At 39.1% G+C, this 22,500-nt stretch overlaps 1 protein-coding gene across 7 annotated transcripts in view; it reads right to left on the reverse strand.

Moving 5' to 3' along the window:
* Positions 1–22,500, reverse strand: part of FOXP2 (forkhead box P2) — a 236,817-nt gene that overhangs the window by 41,336 nt on the left and 172,981 nt on the right. For 3 of the 7 annotated variants that reach the window (XM_041001978.1, XM_041001977.1, XM_041001983.1), the window contains 5 exons: positions 18,724–18,861; positions 17,421–17,600; positions 15,761–15,938; positions 5,031–5,244; positions 2,998–3,102 (listed from right to left, as the gene is read on the reverse strand). In XM_041001978.1, coding sequence (XP_040857912.1) covers positions 2,998–3,102; positions 5,031–5,244; positions 15,761–15,938; positions 17,421–17,600; positions 18,724–18,861 — 815 coding nt within the window. Of the gene's footprint in view, positions 1–2,997; positions 3,103–5,030; positions 5,245–15,760; positions 15,939–17,215; positions 17,223–17,420; positions 17,601–18,723; positions 18,862–22,500 lie in introns of all 7 variants that reach the window. The other 4 variants (XM_041001980.1, XM_041001981.1, XM_041001979.1 and 1 more) reach the window with 3 other exon arrangements.

Here is a 22,500-nt window from a genome sequence, read left to right on the forward strand (position 1 = left end):
TCTGTTGCTTTTCATGTGGCATCAATCCTGGAAAATTCAGGCGGTAGTAAACTTAATTATGTGCATCAAATAATTAATCTTTAATATAGGGATAATTTTGTAGCTGCTAATTAATCTGTCTCTCTGAGTATCTATTTCCCTCCGTCGTACCATGTATTGGTCACTAGCATATTCATTCAGTTTCAACAGCATTTGTTTTGCTAGCAGGAAGGCTGTATGCAAAACCTTTTGGCTGAAGTTCTAAAAATCAACCCAACTACATTCAAACTGATGTAGAGATCCAGTGAAGTGATCATTAATTTTGCAGAAAAACTGTACTAAAGTTTTGTCAGATGCTTTGACCCTTCGACATTTCTAAGACAGTAATGAAGAATTTGGATTCAGTGCTTTTAGTGATCTTGTGAGAGCTTCAATTACTGGTCAAAAAAATGGTTAGCTCGTATTAACACCTGCTTGACAGCAAAGTTCAACTTTTTCCGGAACATTCTTAGCGTGGCCTTCTACCACATTGCACACTAACACTTGTACTTTCATCTTGTTGTCATAACTGAAAGTTGTTCTCTTAGTCATTTTCCATACAGAAATGGTCACCCCAGTTGATTGCTGAGTAATCTATACAAGAATATGAATATATACACACATACACACCTATTTTGGGGGGGATGTAATGTACAAAAGAGAATTTGAGATTCTTAGTATATTTTCAACTACCTTTAGTCATGACAGTGTTTTTGATTTGCTCCCTTTTGTTGTGAACAATGGATATGTCCTGATTTCAGATTGTAGCTGAGACTGTAAGATTTATTTCCACTGCATTTTAGAACTAAAAATGCTGCCACACTATTTTCAAAAAACTTAAGAAAAATATGTAAAATTCTGGGAGAATGGACTAACAAGCAAGCTGAGGCCAAAGCCCGTGTCCCAGCCTCTTTCTTGGCTGACAGTTTTCTCCCCAACCCTCAATTTGACGACTCTAAAAGAAAAACTCTTCTGTCTGAGAAAATCTGTGTAAGTGATGCTGTTTTCTTTATTTCACTCCCCATTCAGATGCCATTTCCTCCTGAACTTCTGAAGTTAATTCCTTTAAGAAAACATATCGCTTTATTTCTCAACTTTCTCAGTTTTTAAGAAAAAAAATACATCATTATGCAAAAAAATGCACCTAAAGTTTTTTTGGCATAATATAATGTTATTAGCTGTATTGACAGAATTTATCACAGATCTCAGAGTTAGACAATCTACAACCCATCATGACAACAATGAACTAAAAGAAAGGCCTTATGATCTACTCTCATTAGTTCTGTCATCCCTATAAAGCTAATGGGTTGGAAAAATCGTCAGTCTTTGGAACACAAGTTGATATTTAATTGGAAGAAAATGCCTTTTTAAAATTGCAATTTTTTCAATTTTTAAAAAACACTGGTATGAACGTGGAAAGGACCATGGAGCCTGAATGAAAGCTGCTGTTCGTCAGCTTGATAGTAACAAAAACGCACCTGGATATTTGAGAGGAATAAAAGTGCTGCTGCAGTTAAATTTAAGGATGATATTATTCCAAATATCAACTTTGAGTTTTGTCAGAAGCGTTCATTTTGAACAGCAAACGCATGTAGGAGGCCTATCTACAATTTCAGTAACCACAATGATGTCAGTGATAAGAAATAATACATTGATTAGGCTAGTACATTTAGTTAAGCTGTTTGAACATAGGTTGTGATCATTAGTATCGCTATACTCTTTGTCTTCACAATCATCTTTTCTTTATGAGAAGAGCATCGGTAAAGTTACTTAACATTTTTCTAACACTTTCTTGGTTTCAAAGAGTATAATCTGTTTCTAATCCAACAAAAGAAACGTAAAATTTCATTTGAGGCTGTCTACAAAGAGTCATTGTGGGATATGAAGCCAAATCTTTCTTAATTGGTCAGAAATGATAACCGCTGAACACTTCTTTGTGGAAGTCGGAGTGTAATTCGGTTATAAAGTGATTCTGATGCCAAGTACTTAGGCCTTGCTGTGAAGGTGCTTCTGCTCTACACCCTGTAGTCAGTCTACCATTTGTAAACACATCTTTTTGATGTTTCTGCCAACATCCTGGCAACAAAGAAGTGCAATTTCAAATGAGCTAATTAACTTAATTGTTGATGAAGCATGAAACAGTTCATTCACCCTGTTAGCTGCACCATGACAACATAGGCGTCTCGGGCGGGGAAGTTACTCTTCTCCGTCAGCCTAATCTGTAGCCCTCTTGTTAAGATCTCTTGTACCCCAGAACTGTGCAGGGAAGATGTCTCATGAAAGTGAATATTTTCACTTGAGGAAGAATTTCTTAGGAATTAAACAAATATGGGTTGAAGAAATTAAGGTTGCACAGTTCTGACTTTAAGCAAGAGAAGTCACGTCATAGGTGACACAAATACGTAGCCATGCATGTTCCTTAGATTTGAGTGGGCAAAATGGAACAGGGTGAATGAAATACTCATTGTAAATTTTAGATGCTATTAGCTTTTATTTTTAAAAAAATTCTGGTTATTAGACGTATAAGCTGAATATTTAAATATGTATTTAAAGTAAGGGATATAAAATCTATAATTCAACTTTCAAGATGTGTCTACTAAATAAATGTCCATGACCCTACACAATTGTGACTAGTCATACTATCTGAGATGCTTCTAGAAACTGCAACTTAAAGATATTCTTACCTTACTGGCATATCTCCTAATGACTAATGACACCACTAGAAGCAGCTAATATTTTTTATTCATTCAAAAGCCTTCACCGAATGATTTCTGAAATATTTTTAAGAAAAGATGGAACATGACACACAAATTTCCCAGTCTGATGCGCAAATCCACTTGTTGGAATGCACGGAAACCATGCGGCGTGTCTCAGGTTGGAGTCTACCCGCCTCATCCCTGGGATATTTATGCCCATGTGCTTAACATTCCCACAGAGGCTCTGCCTTCCCCATCCCCAGCAAAACTATAGAAAACCTACTTTAAAAACTGTCCAAAATCTTCACAGATGCTTTCGCAGCCTGGCCATTTACAAACTCCATGGCCATAGAGAGTGTGAGAGGCCCCCGTCTCCTCGTGTGACGAGCTGCAGCAAAAGAACACAACATCAGATTCATCGCAGAAAGCCATGACCGTCGCTGGCTGCTAGCGCCTGTCAGGTTACAATCAGTGACAAACAGGTCAAAACAGGTCAATTCAGCTCAGAGCAGTCAGAAAAATGTAATCGTTCTACTGAATAGTTCAACTGCCAAGGCTAGATGATATTCCAATTAGAGGAGAAATAGAACCAAAGATGACTGTTAATAAAGGATGAAAAACTAAGAGGACTGTATAATATCTTATGCTAATCCTGCCATATGACCTTCATAGCACATTTTACCTCTAAATAAAAAATAGATATTCATATGTGGTCTAGCGGAAAAAAAAAAGATTTGGTATTTGAAAGGAAAGAATAAGATAGTCACTATAAGACTTTAAGAATTCTCTTTTTAAAAATATGTAGACCTTCAAGTCCACTTAAATTATCGGACACCTTTGTATGGAATATGTGTATTTGAAATCGATCAAAACTTCTACTTAGGCACAGTATTTATTAGCTAGATCTGTACATAATTATCCAAGACTTTTGATAAGTGAGTATTATATTGGATAGATTCGATAAAAATCAGCCAACTTCTGAAACATATAATCATCAAATTAATCTCAATTAAAACAACAGCATGAAAGCATTCAGAGGCATACCATTTTATAATAATAAAAGCCAACATGAAAAATTTTCCATGATAATCAAATGAAGGTTTGGAACATCACAAAATTATAGCATTCTAATTTAAACTACATTGTAATTAAAATTTTTTTTTGTCGAAAATAAAATTTGTTTTGACAAAGAATTTGTTGCAGCAAGACAGCTGCAAATAGAATGCTATCAATCCAGCACACTGCCATGACATTTAGAGCTATATATAACACAAGCCTGAGCTGTAATATTGTGACATTCTATGCTTCTATTTCATTCTTTAAGAAAAGATTTTGGTTATTATGAGCAATATTTTTCAGCTTATAGATTTTATGTAAATTACTGTAAAGGACTTTACAGCAATATGCTTAAATAAATGGAACTAAAAGCAGAAAATTACTTGGATGCTCTGATGACAGGGACATTGTGCAACTAAAATAAAACTGTGTCGAAAACTTTCCCAGCATCCTACCTTCAGCACTGGTAACTGAAGTCAAGTGATTTACTGCATATGTTTTTAGTAAAATTTATTCAGAAATATCTTGTTTTGTTATAGTTAAAAATTCCAGCAAGCCACAAACATTTTTAAAAAGGCAAACTCATCTCGCATATTCTAGCTTCTTACACTTCTGTTTATGTATTGACACATATCATCTGTGTTCTGGGAACATGTTTGAAACTTGAGTTTAGGCAGTTTGTATGAATCCTTAACGAACTGAAATTAAGTAACTAGTTTTTAATTAAAAAGTGGTAAAAAATGTTTATCGCAATCAGGGTAGGCACAATATCCTAGTCATATAGATACACTGGCAGACACTATCATCGCATATGTAAGATAAGAAAATACATTTTTGCAGCAAACTCAACAACTGTATCCATTGAACTGCTGATGTCAGAACTGCTTATATTTGCAAACAAATAGAAGGGAACTTTTGAAAGTTCATGGATAATTGAATCAAAAAGATAAGTTTATTTTGGTGCAGAAATTATTGAAATTTACTCACAGCTTTTTTCATAACATGCATTTTTTGTGAGTTTTTAGAAGTCTTTTCAAATACCCAGATCTCAAGATTTTGTGCATCAAAGTAAATTTTATCTTTTATAATCCATTCCACAATCTTTTTGAAGTACCCCAAATGTATAAGATAAACAGTCTAACAGCTTCGATTTAGTTGATTCTTGTACATGGCTTGACCCTACGAAGTTGTCATCATAAGCCTCACTGATGGCGACAATAAAACGTTAGCTATACATAGAACACTGTGCATGGGATTTACCTGTCTCGCCTTGCATTTAGAACTGAAGACTGTCCATTCACTATGGAATGATGAGTTATTGGTGGTGATGCTTTGGAAGTGGTGGAGGAGGTAGTTGAGGAGGAATTGTTAGTAGTGAGGTCTAGCCCTCCGTGTTTAATGCCATTGTCTTCCATAGTATGAACTCCAGTCACTTCCTTCCATAACTGCTGAATCTCAGCAGGACTCAAGCCAGCTACAAAAAGGAAAGAAAACCTCACTAACACGACAAGTCAAAACATATATTATGATATTAGTGTCATGACTGGATTAGTACCAACAACAAAGGTGATGCTATCAGTGTTAGTTACTACAGCATGAAAATCTCTTTGAAACTGTCAGCATCATCGGCTTTGCTTTGAAGAGGCAGTTATTTACTAAACACTACCAATTTGTAATAGCATTGAGAGTAACAGCACTGGGAATAGTAACAAGGATTCTTTTTAAAAAACCAATAATTCATGCTTAGAAATCAAACTACTCGATTTTTAAGAGCTGGTTCTACCTATTGCTAATACTAAGGTTTTTTTTTTTTTTTTTTAATCAGTGAGGGACCAAAAAGAGATGGATTTCACAAACGCATATCAAGAGAATGAACAAAACTTACATTTACAAATTAAGAAATGTTAGGGGAATATAGCAAACACGGCTTGAAAGAAAGGATATTTTAGTCAGATGGTCATTTGGTCTTTCTCTGAGAGACAAACTAAGCAACTACATTTCATTTCAGGGCTCCTAGATTGACTAGCATCCCACAGACACAGGATCAATTAAGCAGAAAATCTCTAGAACTCTGTAATCTACGACTAATGGTAGAATAAATCAAGAACACAAACATAAAGCCTTTCATACTACGTAAGATTGCCTGATGTAGTACAAATAAAAATAAAAAACCAAGGCATGGTCCTTTAGTTTTTACCTACACTTTTGAAAAAGAGGTATTGAGAGGCATTATGTTCAGGAGTTGACTTAAAAACAGTACTTACACAAGTGTGTGCCAAGTACTGTGCTTTCTTATGGTTGCTATAATCTTTATGCTCTTTAGCTCTCATTACAATCAAATAAAAATAACTGATAAGGAAACAAAGGAAACATCAAAAAATGAAAATTAACAAAAAAAATGTAGCTGAATGCGTCAGGTTTACGTATGGAAAAGCTGTGATGTAAATCCGGGTGGTCCAGGTTCACCTCCTTTGCTCTTACGATAGTAAGAAAATATTGACATTGCTGAACAAAGATATACAGAGGGGATAAAGCTATACTTATCATAAGAATCATTTTTTGAGCATTTACTACATTCTGGTGCTTTTTCTCTCACATTCATTATCCCAGTTAAACTCACTTAAGGTTGGGCATCCTTGTAACTTACAAATGACATCAAGCAGGCTGTGGAAGGTTGAGAAAGTTGCCCCAAATCCTTCCACTCATTTCCCTTGGACACAATTCAAACTCAGTGCCCTAAAATTCCTGCTCAATGGAGCTACAAGTCTATGATTGTTTAGTTTGTGATCCACAGCATCTAGTATCAATACAGAAGTGCTGCTCAAAAAATCCACTCCACCCACCCACCAGCAGCTAACACATACCTGTGTTAGATGCTATAGTAACGTTGATCAGTCAAGAGATGTGTGGGTTAGGGTAGGCTGAGACAATCAGGGAAGACACGGGCAAGGCCAGAGTATGACATGGGGATGACAACTAATATCTGACTTCCCTGCCAGTGGGAAAATTAGTGATCTAAACGTCCTGGTACACGGCCAATAGCAACACAATTGTCTCTGTTCCAAACATAACTTCTGGTCAAAGTATTTACCAGAGCCACCTTCTATTGCTATGACTACCACCATTTCATCAGCATATTCTTTTGGTGGTCACATGGGCATGTCTTTTCCATCAGAACTTGTACCATCCAGCTGCATTCTCTGCTCCCCCATCAACTCTTGCCTGGACCACGGCGGCGATTTTCTGTCTTCCAGCTTTTAGCTTGTCTTGAATATAATTTCCTCTTCACATAGCAACCAAAAAGTATATTTCTACACATAAATTAGGTCCTTTTAAATTCCCAAACAAAGCTTTCAAAGTCTTTCAAGGACCATTAGGGGGGAAAAATTAACTATCCTTGCTGGAGCTTATTTTGGTGTTGCAACTATTGTTCAGGACTTTGTTTCCTGATTCTGTGTTCTCTCTCTCTCTCTTTCTCCATTTCATTATGTCAACCTTCTACTACTTCAGGTGAGATCAGCTGCATTCAGGGTGGTATGGCCGTGGACACCTTCTGTTAGTTCACAGCATTAAACTTTCCCTTTACAGCCTCTGCTCTGGCTGCTCCCAAGCCTTGGAGACACTTGACTGTCCCATGGCTCTCCCTATCCCTTCTTAGATGGCTCAGAGGCCATCTTCTGCGATGACCCTTTGGCCATACTCTGTCACTGCCCTCCTACACTCTACTTCCTAGCATTCCTTAACTCCTTAACTCCTCAATCTACTTTTTTCTGTCTGAAACACTATTCTCTATCTAATTTCTTTTTCTTACTAACACAAGATTCTCTCCATTACAATTTACATTTCAGTTTCTCTCCATTACAATTTATTTCAGAGGAGTAGCTACCTACTGTCTGGAGCGGTTCCTTGTATGTGCTCTATAAATGTTGATCTCTTTAATTATAACAGAATCCTACAGTTCTCAAAGACATGTTGGTTCCCACACAGTTGTGTGACCTTTCATGGTCATTCTATTTATGAACATTGCTATCTGTGAGACCAATGTCTACAGAACAATGGACAAAACTAGTTGATTCTAGCATACATTGAGCGGCTGATAATATATGATATTTTAAGTAAATATTTAAATAATTTTAGAGATCCTACCAGTTAGTGATATTAATAATTGAGCTTTGAAATTTATTTACTGTGGTTCATGTAAATTCACTTACCTTCTAAACGTAGACTTCCATGATACTATTTGTTGGTACTGGAAATTAGTGAAATTGTCATGCTACCGCAATGATAAGGTAACAAATACTAGGAATGTGGGAGGCACTCAAAAAAAGATTTGAAAGCTGTTTCTTCTACAAATAGCATTTTTTAGTTAAATGTAAAAAGAAATTGTTTTTGAATATTAGAGATAAATGGAAGAGAATGAAGAGATCCAAAAGAGTGTCCTTTTAGTAACAGTGACTCTTAACAGTGCACATCAGAATCACCTTGATATTAAAACAACCATGGCCCAGATCAATGAACCCACATTTGTGTGGGTTGGACACAGGCATCAGTAGTTTTAAAAACTCCACACGTGATTCAAATTGCAAACAATTGGGAAGGAGTTATAACAAAGAGGATTACCTTGCTCCTAGAAGCAAGTTTTCACATTTAAAAGTTTTTTAGCCTTGCTTTACAGATGCCCAGTATTTATGTAGAAGAAATAACCCGCGGTCAGTTTAGGAATCAGCAGTTGATCTCTAGTTCGTATCTTCCAACCTTAGGCTTCCTGTTATTGCCATGCCACCTTAGGGGATTTCTCAGACCTTCTGTGTTCAAAATGAAGCTCCGGTTGGAAGAGCCACCCAAGCCACCAAAAATCTGCTCAGTGCTTCACACGTGAATGCCGTAAGTCCATATGATTATGTATATACACTTTCTAGTAAATCAGTGTTTGCCTTTATAGGAAAGGGCACTATAGCAAGAACAGTGACCTGTTCTACAGCACATGGCCCATCCCTCATCGCATTTCTAGAAGTTCAACTCCTCATATTTCCTATGAGTGATTTATTTTTTCCTATCTTCCCCTTTGTTTTTCTGTTTGCCACGCACCACTGTATTTTTGTCACTGCTCCATTTTATTTTCCACGCTAACATGTGTAGTCCCTGATGATATGGGTTTTGGTCTGTCCTCTTCATGGTGACATACTATATGCTAACCAGATTGCTTGCAGTGAGTGAGAACTCATTGAATATGGCTTGAAAGTTATTCTCAGGTAGGCAGGATCTGTATTGAGTCGGCCAACATGCTCTGGCCATCACTGGACTATATCATTGTAAGAGAGTAACCAGCTTCCGTCTTCAGTGAAGATCATTCGGTTTCTCCGAATAGCTTTCAAGCATATGTACAGTATTAGCACCCAAAAGCTTTACAACTATGTAATTTAAAGTCTGTATAACCACAAACAATGAAGGAGCCCTATTCTGCTTTTGGATAATGATGGGCTTGTTCTTACTCACCGCTAGAACTACAAATAAGTATTGAAAGATTTGTTTCCACAGGAGTGAACAAAAGGATGACTCCTTAATAAAACTGCAGAGAATACCCTAGTCAGGCAATTATACAATAATTCTTTAGTCCTTCATTCAGACTTTGTGGAATAACTACGAAGTGCCAAGCACTGTGCTAATAATTAATTAAAGTTTGATCATTCATATCTCGATTATGCCTCCTTGGGGCAAACAAGGCTGACAATTTTCCATGATGTTACTTACTGGTAAAAAAAAATCTCATTAGCAGTTTTCAGCAATGAAAGATTATTTCACCATACTCTCCTTTTCTTTGCAAAGTAACTTTTTCACATTAAGTAATTTTTATACACCATGATGCAAAGGAAATCTACGGACATTTTAATTAGCATATTTAGTAATGCTCTGTGCTCTGCTTATTTTCTAGGTTACTTATCATAAGAATGAATGTTGGCGGGAGTATCTGATCATATACTTTGTTAAGTCAAATTGATCGCCAAGCTTGTGATTTGAAGTGATTTACCCCGGACTCCTCACTTTTCCATCTTAAATTTCACATTTTGAAAAACTAGTATACACACGTGGCTGGGGCAGGTCAGTGCTAGCAAGGACGCCCGCTGTCAACAGAGATTTCCTTCCTCAACTTTGTTCTTGGGTCCCCAGTTCCTCCCTTTCCTTCCTGAAGCATTTCGCAAACCTCGTCTGTGCCTATGTATACGTTCACAAACTCAGCAGGATGCTGTTTTCTATCTGACTAGCAGGCTGCTATCACCTAAAGGTATGTCAACTTTTTCTTAAGAGATTTATTTCATTTTCATTAGAAAGTTAGATACACAGAGAGGAAGATCTTCCATCCACTGACTCACTCCCCAGGTGGCTGCAATGGCCAGAGCTGAGCCAATCCAAAGCCAGGAGCCAGGAGCCTCTTCTGGGTTTCCCATTGGGGTGCAGGTCCCAAGGCTTTGGGCTGTCCTCAACTGCTTTCCCAGGCCACAAGCAGGGAGCTGGATGGGAAGTGGGGCAGTCGGGATTAGAACCAGTGCCCATATGGGATCCCGGCGCATACAAGGCGAGGATTTTAGCCACTAGGCTACCACACTGGGCCCAGATATGTCAACTTTTAAAATGTCCATCTAGAAGCAGGTATCTGGCCTCATCATGAAGCCACCACTCGGCATGTCTGCATCTCATACAGGAATATCTGGGCTTCAAGATCTGGTTCCCACCATAATTCTATCTTCTTCATGAATTGGTGGCAATGGGGGATGGCTCCTGTACCTGGGGCTTCCTGCTACTCATGCAGGGAAACTGGAATGAATTCTCAGTTCCTTGCTTTGTCCTGGCCTAGTCTTACACAGGCATTGTGGGGACATGAACCAGCGGATGTAAGCTTTCTCCTTTACAAACAAATCAAATATAAATAAAAAAGATAAAAAGAAAATGCATGTCTAGTAGAATGTGCATCAGATACACATTTTGTCCAAATGCTACATTAGAGAGAATAAAAATAGATATTTGGTTAAAACTGAAACCAAGAACAACAACTCTGCCAAAGAAGAAAGCTCTGAAATGCAGCAGCACACATGTGTGTAGGCTTTTCTAAAGTTTGAATTTTATTACAAAACAATATTTTAAAATGTTTCTGATTGTGGATTATAATATGGCAGAGTGACATTCCTCTTTTGAGTCTTCCTCTCAAGATATAAAGAATGGTTTGAAGCTGGCATGGTGGCACTGTGAGGTGGGCATCACCAGCAAGGCTGGCACCTGTGGATCGAGTGCTGGCCGCTCCACCTCTGATCCAGCTCCCTTCTAGTTGCTCCTAATTTGGGGAATAAACTAGGGAATGAAATCTGTCTTCCTGTCTGTGTCTCCTCTTCTCTCTGAGGCTCTCCTTTTCAACTAAATAAACAATTTTTTTTAAGACTGCACTATTTTAAATGATTTCATTTTCTTTGAACAGTTCTCTCATTCTAAGCTCAACTGCTATTTCAAAATACCGTGGACTAGGCTGATTGTAACATTTCTTGTTTTGTCCATTATGTTGCTACAGAAAAATCCAATATTTTACCTTTTCGAAAACTCAGAAACACATAAAACATTAGAATGAAATAAAACCATCACCACATATCTTTCAGGCCATATAGTGGTTCCCTTACTCCCAGGAGAAATATATTCTATTATCCCATCGATGTCTCAAATACTGACAGTACCAAACCTTATGATTTCATGTCTTTTTAATCTTAACTGAGCACTAACCTACACAACAACTGCAACTTTTTGAGATACAAAGCCAAAGTTAGCACAGCTTTCTCTTTCATTCTTCATAATCTCATTGACAGAAGGTTTGTTTTTATCATAAGTCTTAGCAACCTCAACGATGTTGTTCCCTTAGAATTTTTACTGAAAATCAAGTACTTCACATCTTCTGTGGGGCATCTGCAAATTGCTAGCATCACTCCTTCTGTGCTTTGAGACACTTTCCAGGGGGAGACATGGGTTGCCTGAATACAAGCACTACAGTATCACAACTACTGGTTGGTCAACCAAGGGAGGCACTAAGTAACACACGGAAGGGTGGTGTATACCGCCTGGATTCGCTGAACTAATGGATGATGTGCATCCTAGGTGAGACTGCATGTGAGTCTACTGCATTACCCACAACAGCAAACAACTGAGAACTTACAAACTGCTTAATACGGGAATTTTCCACTTATTTTTACGGACTGTGGTTGACCACAGATATCTGAAACTGCAAAAAGTGAAAGTGCATAAAAGAGGGTAATTACCATAGTCAGCTGTGACTAAATTGTGTATTGCCAAAAACACATTGAAATTTAAATTGAATAATTTCGTGTTTGCTAACCAGCAGATCATTGTAACAGATCAATAAAAGGTGTTACTCAGTTTAAACACTGGTTAAACATAAACTATTCCATCAATATATTAAATAGCTTTACAACCAGTATCATCAACATTGACTTTATTAAAAGATCTATTTATTTGGCAGATTTACAGAGGGGACAGACTGCTGTCTGCTGGCTCATTCCCCAAGTGGTTGCAATGGCTGAAGCTCAGCTGATCTGAAGCCAGGAGCCAGGAGCCAGGAGCCTTAGCTGGGTCGCTCACATAGATGCTGGTTCCATTGACCTAGGCCATCCTCTGCTGCTTTCCCAGGCCACAAGCAGGGAGCTGGATGCAAAGTGGAGAAACCAGGACACAAATGGTGCCCATTTGGGATGTGGTCACCGCAGGGTGGCTCTGTTGTTGAGCCACAGAGCTGGTCCCTCAAAATTAATCTGAAGTTTACCCTTTTTTTTGTTTGAGTTTTGTGTATCTGCTGTCATTCCACATGCAAACCATATACATACCAGAAATGGCAATTTCATTGTCTTGTTTTAGTTTGTAAAATTCCAATTTTATACATGGTAATATTTATGATAATTTAACTGCTTAATATCTGGAATAATTTATGTGGAAAATTGTAAATTTATCAAAATTATCATGGTTGATATTTCTGAATTTTACCTACATATTTTTCATATAACTTAAGAAGCTACAACTCTTAACAGTAGCCTGCAGGTATGGCAAGTTATAGGGACAAACAAAATATGGTAGGCAGACATTGCAATTAGGGGGCATGTCCACCACTGGATCATTTCCCAACAGTATGTATCACCTCGAGTTAGGTTATGTGAAAATCAGGAGTCTGAACCTCCGCTTGCTTCTGCTACATGTGTGACAAAGACTCAAGCACTGGAGCCTAAGCTTGCTGCCTCTCAGGACGCACGTTAGCAGGGAGCTGACGTCGGAAGTGGAGCTGGGACAGAAAGCCTAGCACTCCGGTGTGGGATGAAGGCATCCCAAGTGTGTCTTCATTATTGCAGCATTATTCCTTTCCTCTTGTGTTTACCAGAAGTCATCCCTAGATCATGGCTATGCTCTACTACAGTGCAAATGCAATCTCAACAGTACTGACACTGTATTTGTTCCTTAGAGGATAGTAAAATGTCTGAATGTTCAGTGCATCACAGGTTTTCTTTCCTCTGAGTATTTTTCGCTCTAGTTACTTGAATCCATGCATGTGGAGTTGACCCACACAGAATGCTGGCTCTACGTTTATTTACTGTGGCTGGTGTTTCTGGCATATTCTGTCTGTCTGCCTATTGGGTTTCCACAAACTTCTTAAAGCCAATCATATAAATGATAAGAAAATAGTCTCGATGACTCCAGTTTTTATGGCTTTCAAGACACAAATATGACTATGGGGCAATAAATTCATTACATTTGTGATCTTACAGTTACTCAAATGCACCTTTTCATCTTCATTCATGGAAATGTATTTTAGTGATTTCAACATTTCATTTAAAAATATTTTTTTAATATCCATTTTTTGCTCAAATGGAGATCTGTTTTCAGAGGTGCTTCTTTCCCTACATATTCTCCATTCTGTACATTTTATCACTCATATGGCTTAGGCAGATCAAAAAATCAGGACACAGTGGGAAAATGTAACACTGCCCAAAACAGCGGGCCAGGGAAAAAGTGAAAATTTTTCATTTGAAAATCATTACATCACAAGAATGAATCATAAACAATCATCACCTCACAAGAAATTGCCTTTATAGGTGAGAGGTTTTGGTACATATTAAACAAATACATTTTACATGAATTACACTGTGTCCATATTCATATGTTAAAATTTCTTGAGATGCCTGCATGATTTTTACTAACATAGGATGTGGTAGATCAGACTTTCCTATTCGGGGGAGAGTCATGTAACTGGATCCTCAATATAGATTTTTTATTTTAAGTTTTAATGAAATACATCAATGAGATGAATGTACTACTTCGTTTAACTGCATCTTCTACCAAAGAAATCCTTGCTTATACCTGAATTAATTTACAAACATTTACTTTTTTCTTTTTAAGAGAATATTATTTGAAAGAGAAACAGAGACCTGTTTCACTAGGTCTCTTCTCATAGGTGTGCTACAACTGGGGTGGGGCCAGAACCAAAGCCAGGAGCCAAAATTCCATGCGGGAGTTTTGCCACCTGGGTGGCAAGGACTCGAGGGTCTAAGGTGTTACAACTGTGTCCCAGGGCACACGGGAGCAGGAAGCTGGAACCAGGACAGAAGTTGGACTCAAGTACAAGCATTCTACCATGGGATGCAGGCCCAAGGAGCATCTCATCCACTGTGCCACACGCTTGCCTCGCTTTGTCTCCTCGATTGTCCTCAAATTGTATTATCTTTCCTAAGCACAACAGTTTGAAAATAGGACATTCATTGTAGGAACTCTTCTCTTCAAAATAACTCAGAAAAAATGAGTTCACTTTTCCGTTTTCCTTTCCCTGTGTAAGCTTCAACTGCTTGGGATGCTTCAATCAGACCAACCGGAACATCAGAAGTCCAACTAAAGAGGAAAACTAGCAAACGCTAAGTCAGTGACTGAGGCAGGAGAAGGACCGAGAAAAATACTTATCACAACCTTTCCATTTCACCTGCTGTAAAACAATGACCATGTACATTATGAAGATTGACTTCCACTTGGTTATGATATCTATATTTATTTATTCTTCATTTTCTTTGGTGTGCCCCATGCAATCAGCAATTACTACTTTAACATGAACCTTTCTATGACATGTATAATTCACTTGAATTAAACTTCATTTGTATGAGTGTCTGCTTCAACAAAATCCAAATGCAAATAACAGTAATCTTGTATACATTTGATGATCTATCACTTTGACCTAAATGAAGAATTTTAGCAGAGTTGTTCGTTTACTTTTCCTTTCCTTGTCACTTACATATCTTTCCATTTCCCAAATGCTGAGAGCCACTCATAAAGCTATATTATCTGAGTGCATACAATCTTCTTATAAAAAACAAGTAAGTGCATTTGACAGATTTTTTACATTGTTTTCAAATTTAATATGCATATGCAAGCAATTTCATTTGAGAGAAAACAGAGCAAATATGGTTCCAAAATATAGTATGTGTTCCACAAAGCACAACTAAGAATGTGTCCCATTAAAACACATTGTACTTCTCTTTCCCTGTGGAATTTTGGGTGTGAAGATGCTTTTTTTTTTTTATCACTTGTCCAATCAAACTCTTATCAGCTCCCTTACGTTAAATGCAGTGCTGTCAGCTTTTCAGTAACCCAATCCCCTACACATCTCCCTGAATCTCCAGCCACGCCTGAATTGCATTGCCCTTATAAATTATTTTCTGCCCCAAAGACTAATAAATATACATTTAACATCTAAGAAAACATGTGAAAGCAGTTTTATGGCCCACTTGAAAGCTGTGTGTAGTAAAATTTCTGAGCCTCAAGAAAATGGGTCATGCGACCACGTTAACAATCATGCTTTCAAAAATGAACTTGAAGCTCATAAAAACAACGGGTCTCAGGGTCCGAGGCAGACAGGCCATGAAACGGGAGAACGTGCAAAAGCAGACATCCACCCCGGGGAGTACCTTGAGGCAGCGACTGGACAGGAAGTGCCGCCTGGCCAGGTGGAATGGAGATGAGTCCCTGGCGCTGGAGGCTGAGCAGGTGCTGTTGTTGCTGAAGTTGTTGCATCTGGAGAAGTTGCTGCTGGAAGACAAGCTGCTGGGCTGCCAACTGCTGCTGCTGCTGCTGCTGCTGCTGTTGCTGCTGGTGTCAAAAAAAAAAAAAAAAAAGCCAACCCAGTAAACAGCTGGGACCATGCTCTGCTCCAGTCCTCTCACAGAGAAGCCTACGTGCCTTTCGTTGCCTGTGTGGGTTCTCGGCCAAGCCGTGATCAAAGTTCAGGAGTGGAATCTGAGCAAGTACTAGTTGTTCTCCTGCCTTCCTCTCAAATATTAAACAGCACTCGAGGACCTGGGAACTGGCATTACCAGTCTACGGAATAAGACTTAGCCGAGCTGTAACAAATCTACGTAGACTTAAAGGCATAACATTTTATAAGGGACAATGAACTTCCACAATGCTCTAAGCTGTTTTTCTCTCTCCAATTGAATAAGTTTGTGGTGGTCTCTAGTGACCTATTAGTGAACTGGGAGACTGTCTGTTTAGGACAGGCCTGTCAGCTCTCTTTACCTGTCCACTCTTGGTGGAATATTTTAAAGGCAGAATTATGTTCAAGGGAAAAAAAAAATAGGTGCCCTTATTAGAAGGGAAAGTGTAACTCCTGGTTTTACGAGGCATTCAAGACAAAGCAGAGTTCTTTGGACTCCAGAGGGGAGGAAGGAGCGGTCACAGCTCAGAGAGACAGGCCGCTGTGGAGGCCCTTTCCTATGGAGTTTGGGGAAAAGAGAAACTTCTGATGCGCTCACTGGAAAGCAGACTGCATAATGGAGCAAGTCATGTGGATTGGCCAGAGCCTCCCGAGAAATAAGGGAGCAATTTCTATTCTGTAGTTGATGGCTGTCTGAAATTCTATTCACAAATCCAAACAGAAACAAACCCTCAGGAGGTCAAACCTGTTTCCTGGACGTTTGCATAATGGGCAGCTTGAAGACACCCGTTCTGATACCCGCTGATCAATTTAACTGCTTCAACATGTTTTGTTTGTATTATGTTTATATTTGATGCAGTTTGCTGACAAGTGCAAGCTAGGCCTGAGAAGCCAGCATGTCAGTTTGATTTATGAGCATATCAAACTGTAACTTTCTCCTCGCCACTCCAAACCTACAGTAGCAGTTCATTAATCAGGGGCCTGTGACTTTGAAATCTGTGCTCAACCTGTTTCACCCCTTGTCTCCCCACCCCCTACTAAGGGCTATATTTGCGTGCAGGTTCTCTGAGCTCCACCATGGAAAAAAGAAAAAAGACAAAAGTAAGGTTCCCTCATCAACTTAGCTTCCCAGTAAACACAAGACAGTCAGCGTTTCGGCCACCACACAGCTTGCTTTCGATACGCTGTGATTCATGACTGAACAGCAAACAGCTGCACTGGGCTGCTTCTCTAAGTCCCATGCCACGCAACAAGGGAGAGTACGAGGGTTCCACCTTGACTGTTATTAAGCTCAGGCAAGGCAGCGTGGCAGTCAGCTCGGGCCTGGCTCTGGGGAGATCTAAGAAGATCTTGGCCTCCTGGAGCCCCTTCTCCACCTGCTGCTATCCTCCTTGCACGAAGTCACCAGATCCTACCTCTTTCGCTTGCTTGCCAGGATGCTGCGGCTGCTGTGGGGGCTGCGGCTGCTGGGGCGGCTGCTGGGGTGGCGGCTGCTGGGGCGGCTGCTGGGGTGGCGGCTGCTGTTGCTGCTGCTGCTGCAAAAGCTGAAGATGTAACTGCTCTTGCTGTTTCTTGTAAAACTCTTGTAGTTGTTGCTGAATAAACCATTTTGACTTTAATAAATAAAGGCAAAAGTTTCATGTAGCATAAAATCTCCTAAACTCTCCTAGATTGGCCTATGGTAGGGCAGCCAGTAAGATTCACCTCACAAAACAAACCAACAGAAAGAGAAACCAACAACAAAAATATGCATTGGATTCAAGGAGACAGGTCTACATGCACTTTTTTTCACCTGAAGCAGCTTTGAAATTTTCCAATCCAGAATCCAAAAAAAAAAAAAAAAAATCCTAAAGAGAAGGTTCTAGAGGCTCTGCCTTGAAGGACTAGAACCAAAGAAGTCACCTAACAAGCGACAGCCTAGTAAGCATGGAAACGTAGGTTATATTCGACTATTTAGAAAAATCAGTCTCCAAAAAATCAGGCTACTTGATTCGGGGCGGTGGCTGGGGGGCTGGGGGTGGTTATCCCACCAGGTGCTCAGAACATGCCACAGAAATACCAGCTACTGGCCTGTGGTCATTAGCATAGAACGTAACAAAGTCATATAAAGAGATTCAGAAAAGTGTATCATCCTTCTATGATAAGTAAGTTCGTATCATCAATACCACTCTGTACAGACTCAAGGTGGCACGGTGTTGTTGCTGTTTTAAAAACATAAACTTTATGGATCTGTACCTTAGCCCCTAACTTTAAGTAGATTCTTTCTCCTTCTGAATAATGGCTATATTTTGACAAGGAAAAATCTTGCATGCTACTTCCTCCATTTCAACAAAATACTCAGTTCAAATGTCACAATTATGTTTACTAAAGGAATGTTAAAACGTTAGTTGTAAAAGCAACAGTCTTGGAACTTTTGTTGAAAAGCCTACAAATCAAACGTGCCTAAACGTTTTAAAGATTTACAACTTGCTTGATCCAAATTTTTTAAATTATGCCTCTTTCTGCTGCTTTTAAGAACCGAAATGAACTTCAACAGACTAAGGAATGTGACTTTCTTTACACAGTTCTACAGCTAAGATGCTCCGTGAACGCTGTAGTATGCTGACAGGCTATCCCGCAAGTGGGGACCGTCTTGTCGCATGCACCCACTTCCCTGTCCACGCGGTGTGCCCAGCTTCCGGGCCCTGCTGCGACATCAGAGCAGGTTAGCCACATTACCTGCTGCAGCATGACCGCCTGTTGCTGTTGGAGAAGGGCCTGGAGCTGCTGAGGAGACAGGACTTGCTGTTGCAGGATCTGCTGCATCTGCTGGGGGGTGATCACCTGGGGTGTCATCATGGCCACCGACACAGGCACCTTGCTCAGACAGAGAGAAAGAAAGGCATCATTGTCTGTCTCTGTGAGATCCACTCTGCTGCCCCGGAGGACCAGTCTGCTTGGAAGGGTACATGGCTTGCGGCTTCTGCAATACTGCGAAAGCATTCCACGGGTTAGGCACCAGCTTTCAGGGGCATCCACTCTAACCAGACTTCAGCCTAGGTGTCACCTCCTATGTGGCATGTTCAGATGTCTGAGCTCTCTGGCTGGTCCAGAGAGAAACAAACACAGGGTGATGCTCTCCACACCTCCTGACTGATCAACCGCTGTTACTGTCACAGAGCTGTAAGTAAAAAGCATTTTGAAATGTTTCAAAGGTAGGATTAAGACAGGCCGCTAACATTAAATCATTGGAAACAATGAATCGTATAAATTGTTGGTACCTAAACTAATAAAAAGCACTTTTGTCAAATACACTCCCTGATGTAGCATAATCACCTTGTTCATAATATTTACATATAGCATATATGCAAATGCACATAATAACATATACTGCCACACAGGCACATACATACACTAGGTCTGTATGTATGTAGTCAGGAAAAGAGCAGTCATTGACAGGCCCTCGTAAGGGACTGTGAGCCTAGGATTTCAGTTCATCTTTGAACGTTTTCGTATTCCAGGCAGTGTATACAAGGGGCTCAGAAAGCTATAAGACCACTGAAAGCTTACTCATGAAACGGAAAACAAAATTCAAAGTACTTATTTTAAACTTGAGTTTTCCACCACTTCCTTTGTCTTTTATTTTCAGAGATTGAAAAGGACTCAAAGAGAGGAGGATTAAGGATGTGGAAGAAGAAGATGCAGAGACAACAAAGAATGAAGTGAAAAAAAAAATAATAAGGAGTTCCAGAGAATGCTGAGAAAGAGAAAGGATGCGGAGACAGAGGGCAAAGATGGCAAAAGGTGCCAGCAGAAAGTGCTGCCTTGACGCTGCAGGCACCTGCTGCATTGGGAGGGGACTCGCTCTACACAGGTGCTGGGAAACAGACTTACCACCAGCTTTACAGCCTGCTAAAAAGCAACAGCTTTCTTCCCCAGGAGAAAAAACAATTTGCCTTCATTGTAATTAAAAGTAAGCATTTATGTACATACTGCTCTAGAACAAATGTATACAGGACAATGTGTCTTTTTCAATGACAACAACAACAAATTAATACATTTGTTTCATTTTTAATGTTGTTCAAATTTTTACAGTCTTGCACTTTCTGTTACAAAGGTAGAAGAAATTAATAATGAAAAAGAGTTCAGAAAAAAATAGCAATCCTGGAAAGATTAATTACTTTTTTCAAAAAAAAATCTTCATATTTAATCATGAAAAATAGTCCTGTCTTCTTTTTCTAGGGCTGACATCTTGAAACATGAATTAATTTGAATCTAATTTTGTAATAAGAACAAGAAACATTATGACAGAGAACAGTGATTTTCAAAAATATTTCTGGATTTGTAGCATATATTGACATACCTATAGGTTAGCATGAAATACAGAGAGAGAGATGACAGATGCAGAGATCCACGCGTGTCCATGGATCACATGCGTACACTGATGCCACCTAAATAGCTGGCCCTGTGAGAGGTGGCTTGCCACACCCTTGCCTCATGCTTCCTTGCCATTTTCAATGTATTAGGTGTTTTCACTTTATTATCCCCTATAGCTACAAGTAAAATGACTTTATATCTATTCACAACGCATGAATGTCCCATGATAGGGACTATGAAAGGATGCATGCCATGGCACAGAGCAAGCTGACAGAAAGCAGCCCATTACTATGATAACGATTCTACAGTTTGCTGGAGCTGTTGTTGATGTACCGTAGGAACACATTTAACCCAAGGTTTTACTTGAAAATTCTCTAACACTCTTTAGTTCTTTCACTCAAGTGGCTTGAATGTCTTAGGAGTAGTCGTTCTGACACATAAATAAAACCATCCTACCTAAAAATCATACACCTGAAATGTTCAGTTGCATCTGATGTTTGGCAAATTTTAAGCAGACTTTGCCCTTCCTTCTAGGAAACACAATTTGCAGACATAAAGCTACGTTGAGAGATCGCCTAACACAACGAATTGGATGCTATTCTTCATAATTGCAGAACCCACAAAAATAATTACACAGGTAGGAAAGTACAAGTACACTTCCCAGGGATTTCCAGCAATATACATAAGCCAACACAGTGGTTTCTAAATCCACTCACAAAAACTCAAAGACAGATGAGGCTACTAAAAAGTTAAAGTAGTTTAATGAACAGAAAATTAGTTTTCCCTGCAAGTATCAGCTCTGTGTTTTATATGGGCTGCCCCATTTGTTTTGTTCAGGAATCATACTTTTCAAAACACAGAATCTCTATTTCTAGGATTCTGTTGAAGCAACAAACTTTCTTTGTTGCTCCTTCATCGCTTCTTTTACTTTGGCACTGTGTGGTTTTGGATTTTTGTGTTTTTATCTTTTTTGTTTTTCTTAACTACCGCATGTACTCTGGGAATTCACTGGAAAAAGAAAAACAGAGATGAACCGAACTAAAACGACTTACCAACATTTATATAGACACAGCCACAATTCAATAGACAAAAGCCTAGGAATAACTTTTCGGAATGCACATATCTGATCACGTTCAGAATTAAGCTGAAGGAACTATCTTTCACTAGATGTATAGTTTGATTAGTGAAAATATTCTAAAGAGACACCATTATTTAGATCTATGATAGGGAAGCAGGGGGGAAATATCTCAGATATGCTTCCTGGTGAGAATTTAAAAAAAAAATCAAGTGGTACTACCACCAAATGAGATCAGAAGAAACAGGTGAGCGAGCTGGAAACCACTCGGGCATCCTTGCTAAGATGGCCAGAGGTAGAAGAAACAATCAGCTTTGCTTGGGAAATTCTCTTTGCCTCCCTCTCGGTGCTCACCATATGGGCACAGCTAAAAGTCCCTGCAGTGATGCACTAAACAAGATATTTCATGCTTCTTTCTTTGCTCATTATTAGACAAGATAAGCACAAACCCTAATGTGTATTGCATTCTGAATTGAGGAAAATAAAGTTTGGAAACTGTCTTGAAAAAATATCACCCAAGCTGGCAAACGTCAAAAATACTTAAGAAGTATCCAAGACCAGATTAGTGATAACTTTAATTTTTTTAAATGCACTTTGTGAGTATGTTCATATTGAAACTCTAACTGCACCTCATTGGAGCGGTCAAGAAAGTTAACAGAAGACTATACAGAGACTTGCCTCTCCTCAAATGCATCAAAAGGATTAGTGCAGGAGTTCTGAAAATAAGATGCTATCTGGGTTGACAAAACATGCTGTCTTTTCATAATCTAGTTCAGTTGGGGACTTTCTGAAAATGTTGAGGGCTTGCATATAAGGTATGTTGCTTAATTAAGCATCCTGATTACGTGCAGGTGACTGGAAGAGTTCTAGCACAGTGTAATTCTCTCTTCACTAGATGTGAACTGCAGTTGCAACCTGTGGATGAGATTTATAATGACCAACATGATTTTCCTGTTAGCAGTCTGCCAAGTACTGAAACCCAGGTCCTTTTACTCACTGCTTAAGATTAAGGAGAAAGGAGGTGCTGATCTCCTTGTCTTGATATTTAAACAGAAAAAGTAACT

Source organism: Ochotona curzoniae, unplaced genomic scaffold (genome assembly GCF_017591425.1).
Source record: "Ochotona curzoniae isolate NIBS_2020 unplaced genomic scaffold, NIBS_Ocur_1.0 scaffold_2476, whole genome shotgun sequence".
NCBI lineage: Eukaryota > Metazoa > Chordata > Mammalia > Lagomorpha > Ochotonidae > Ochotona > Ochotona curzoniae.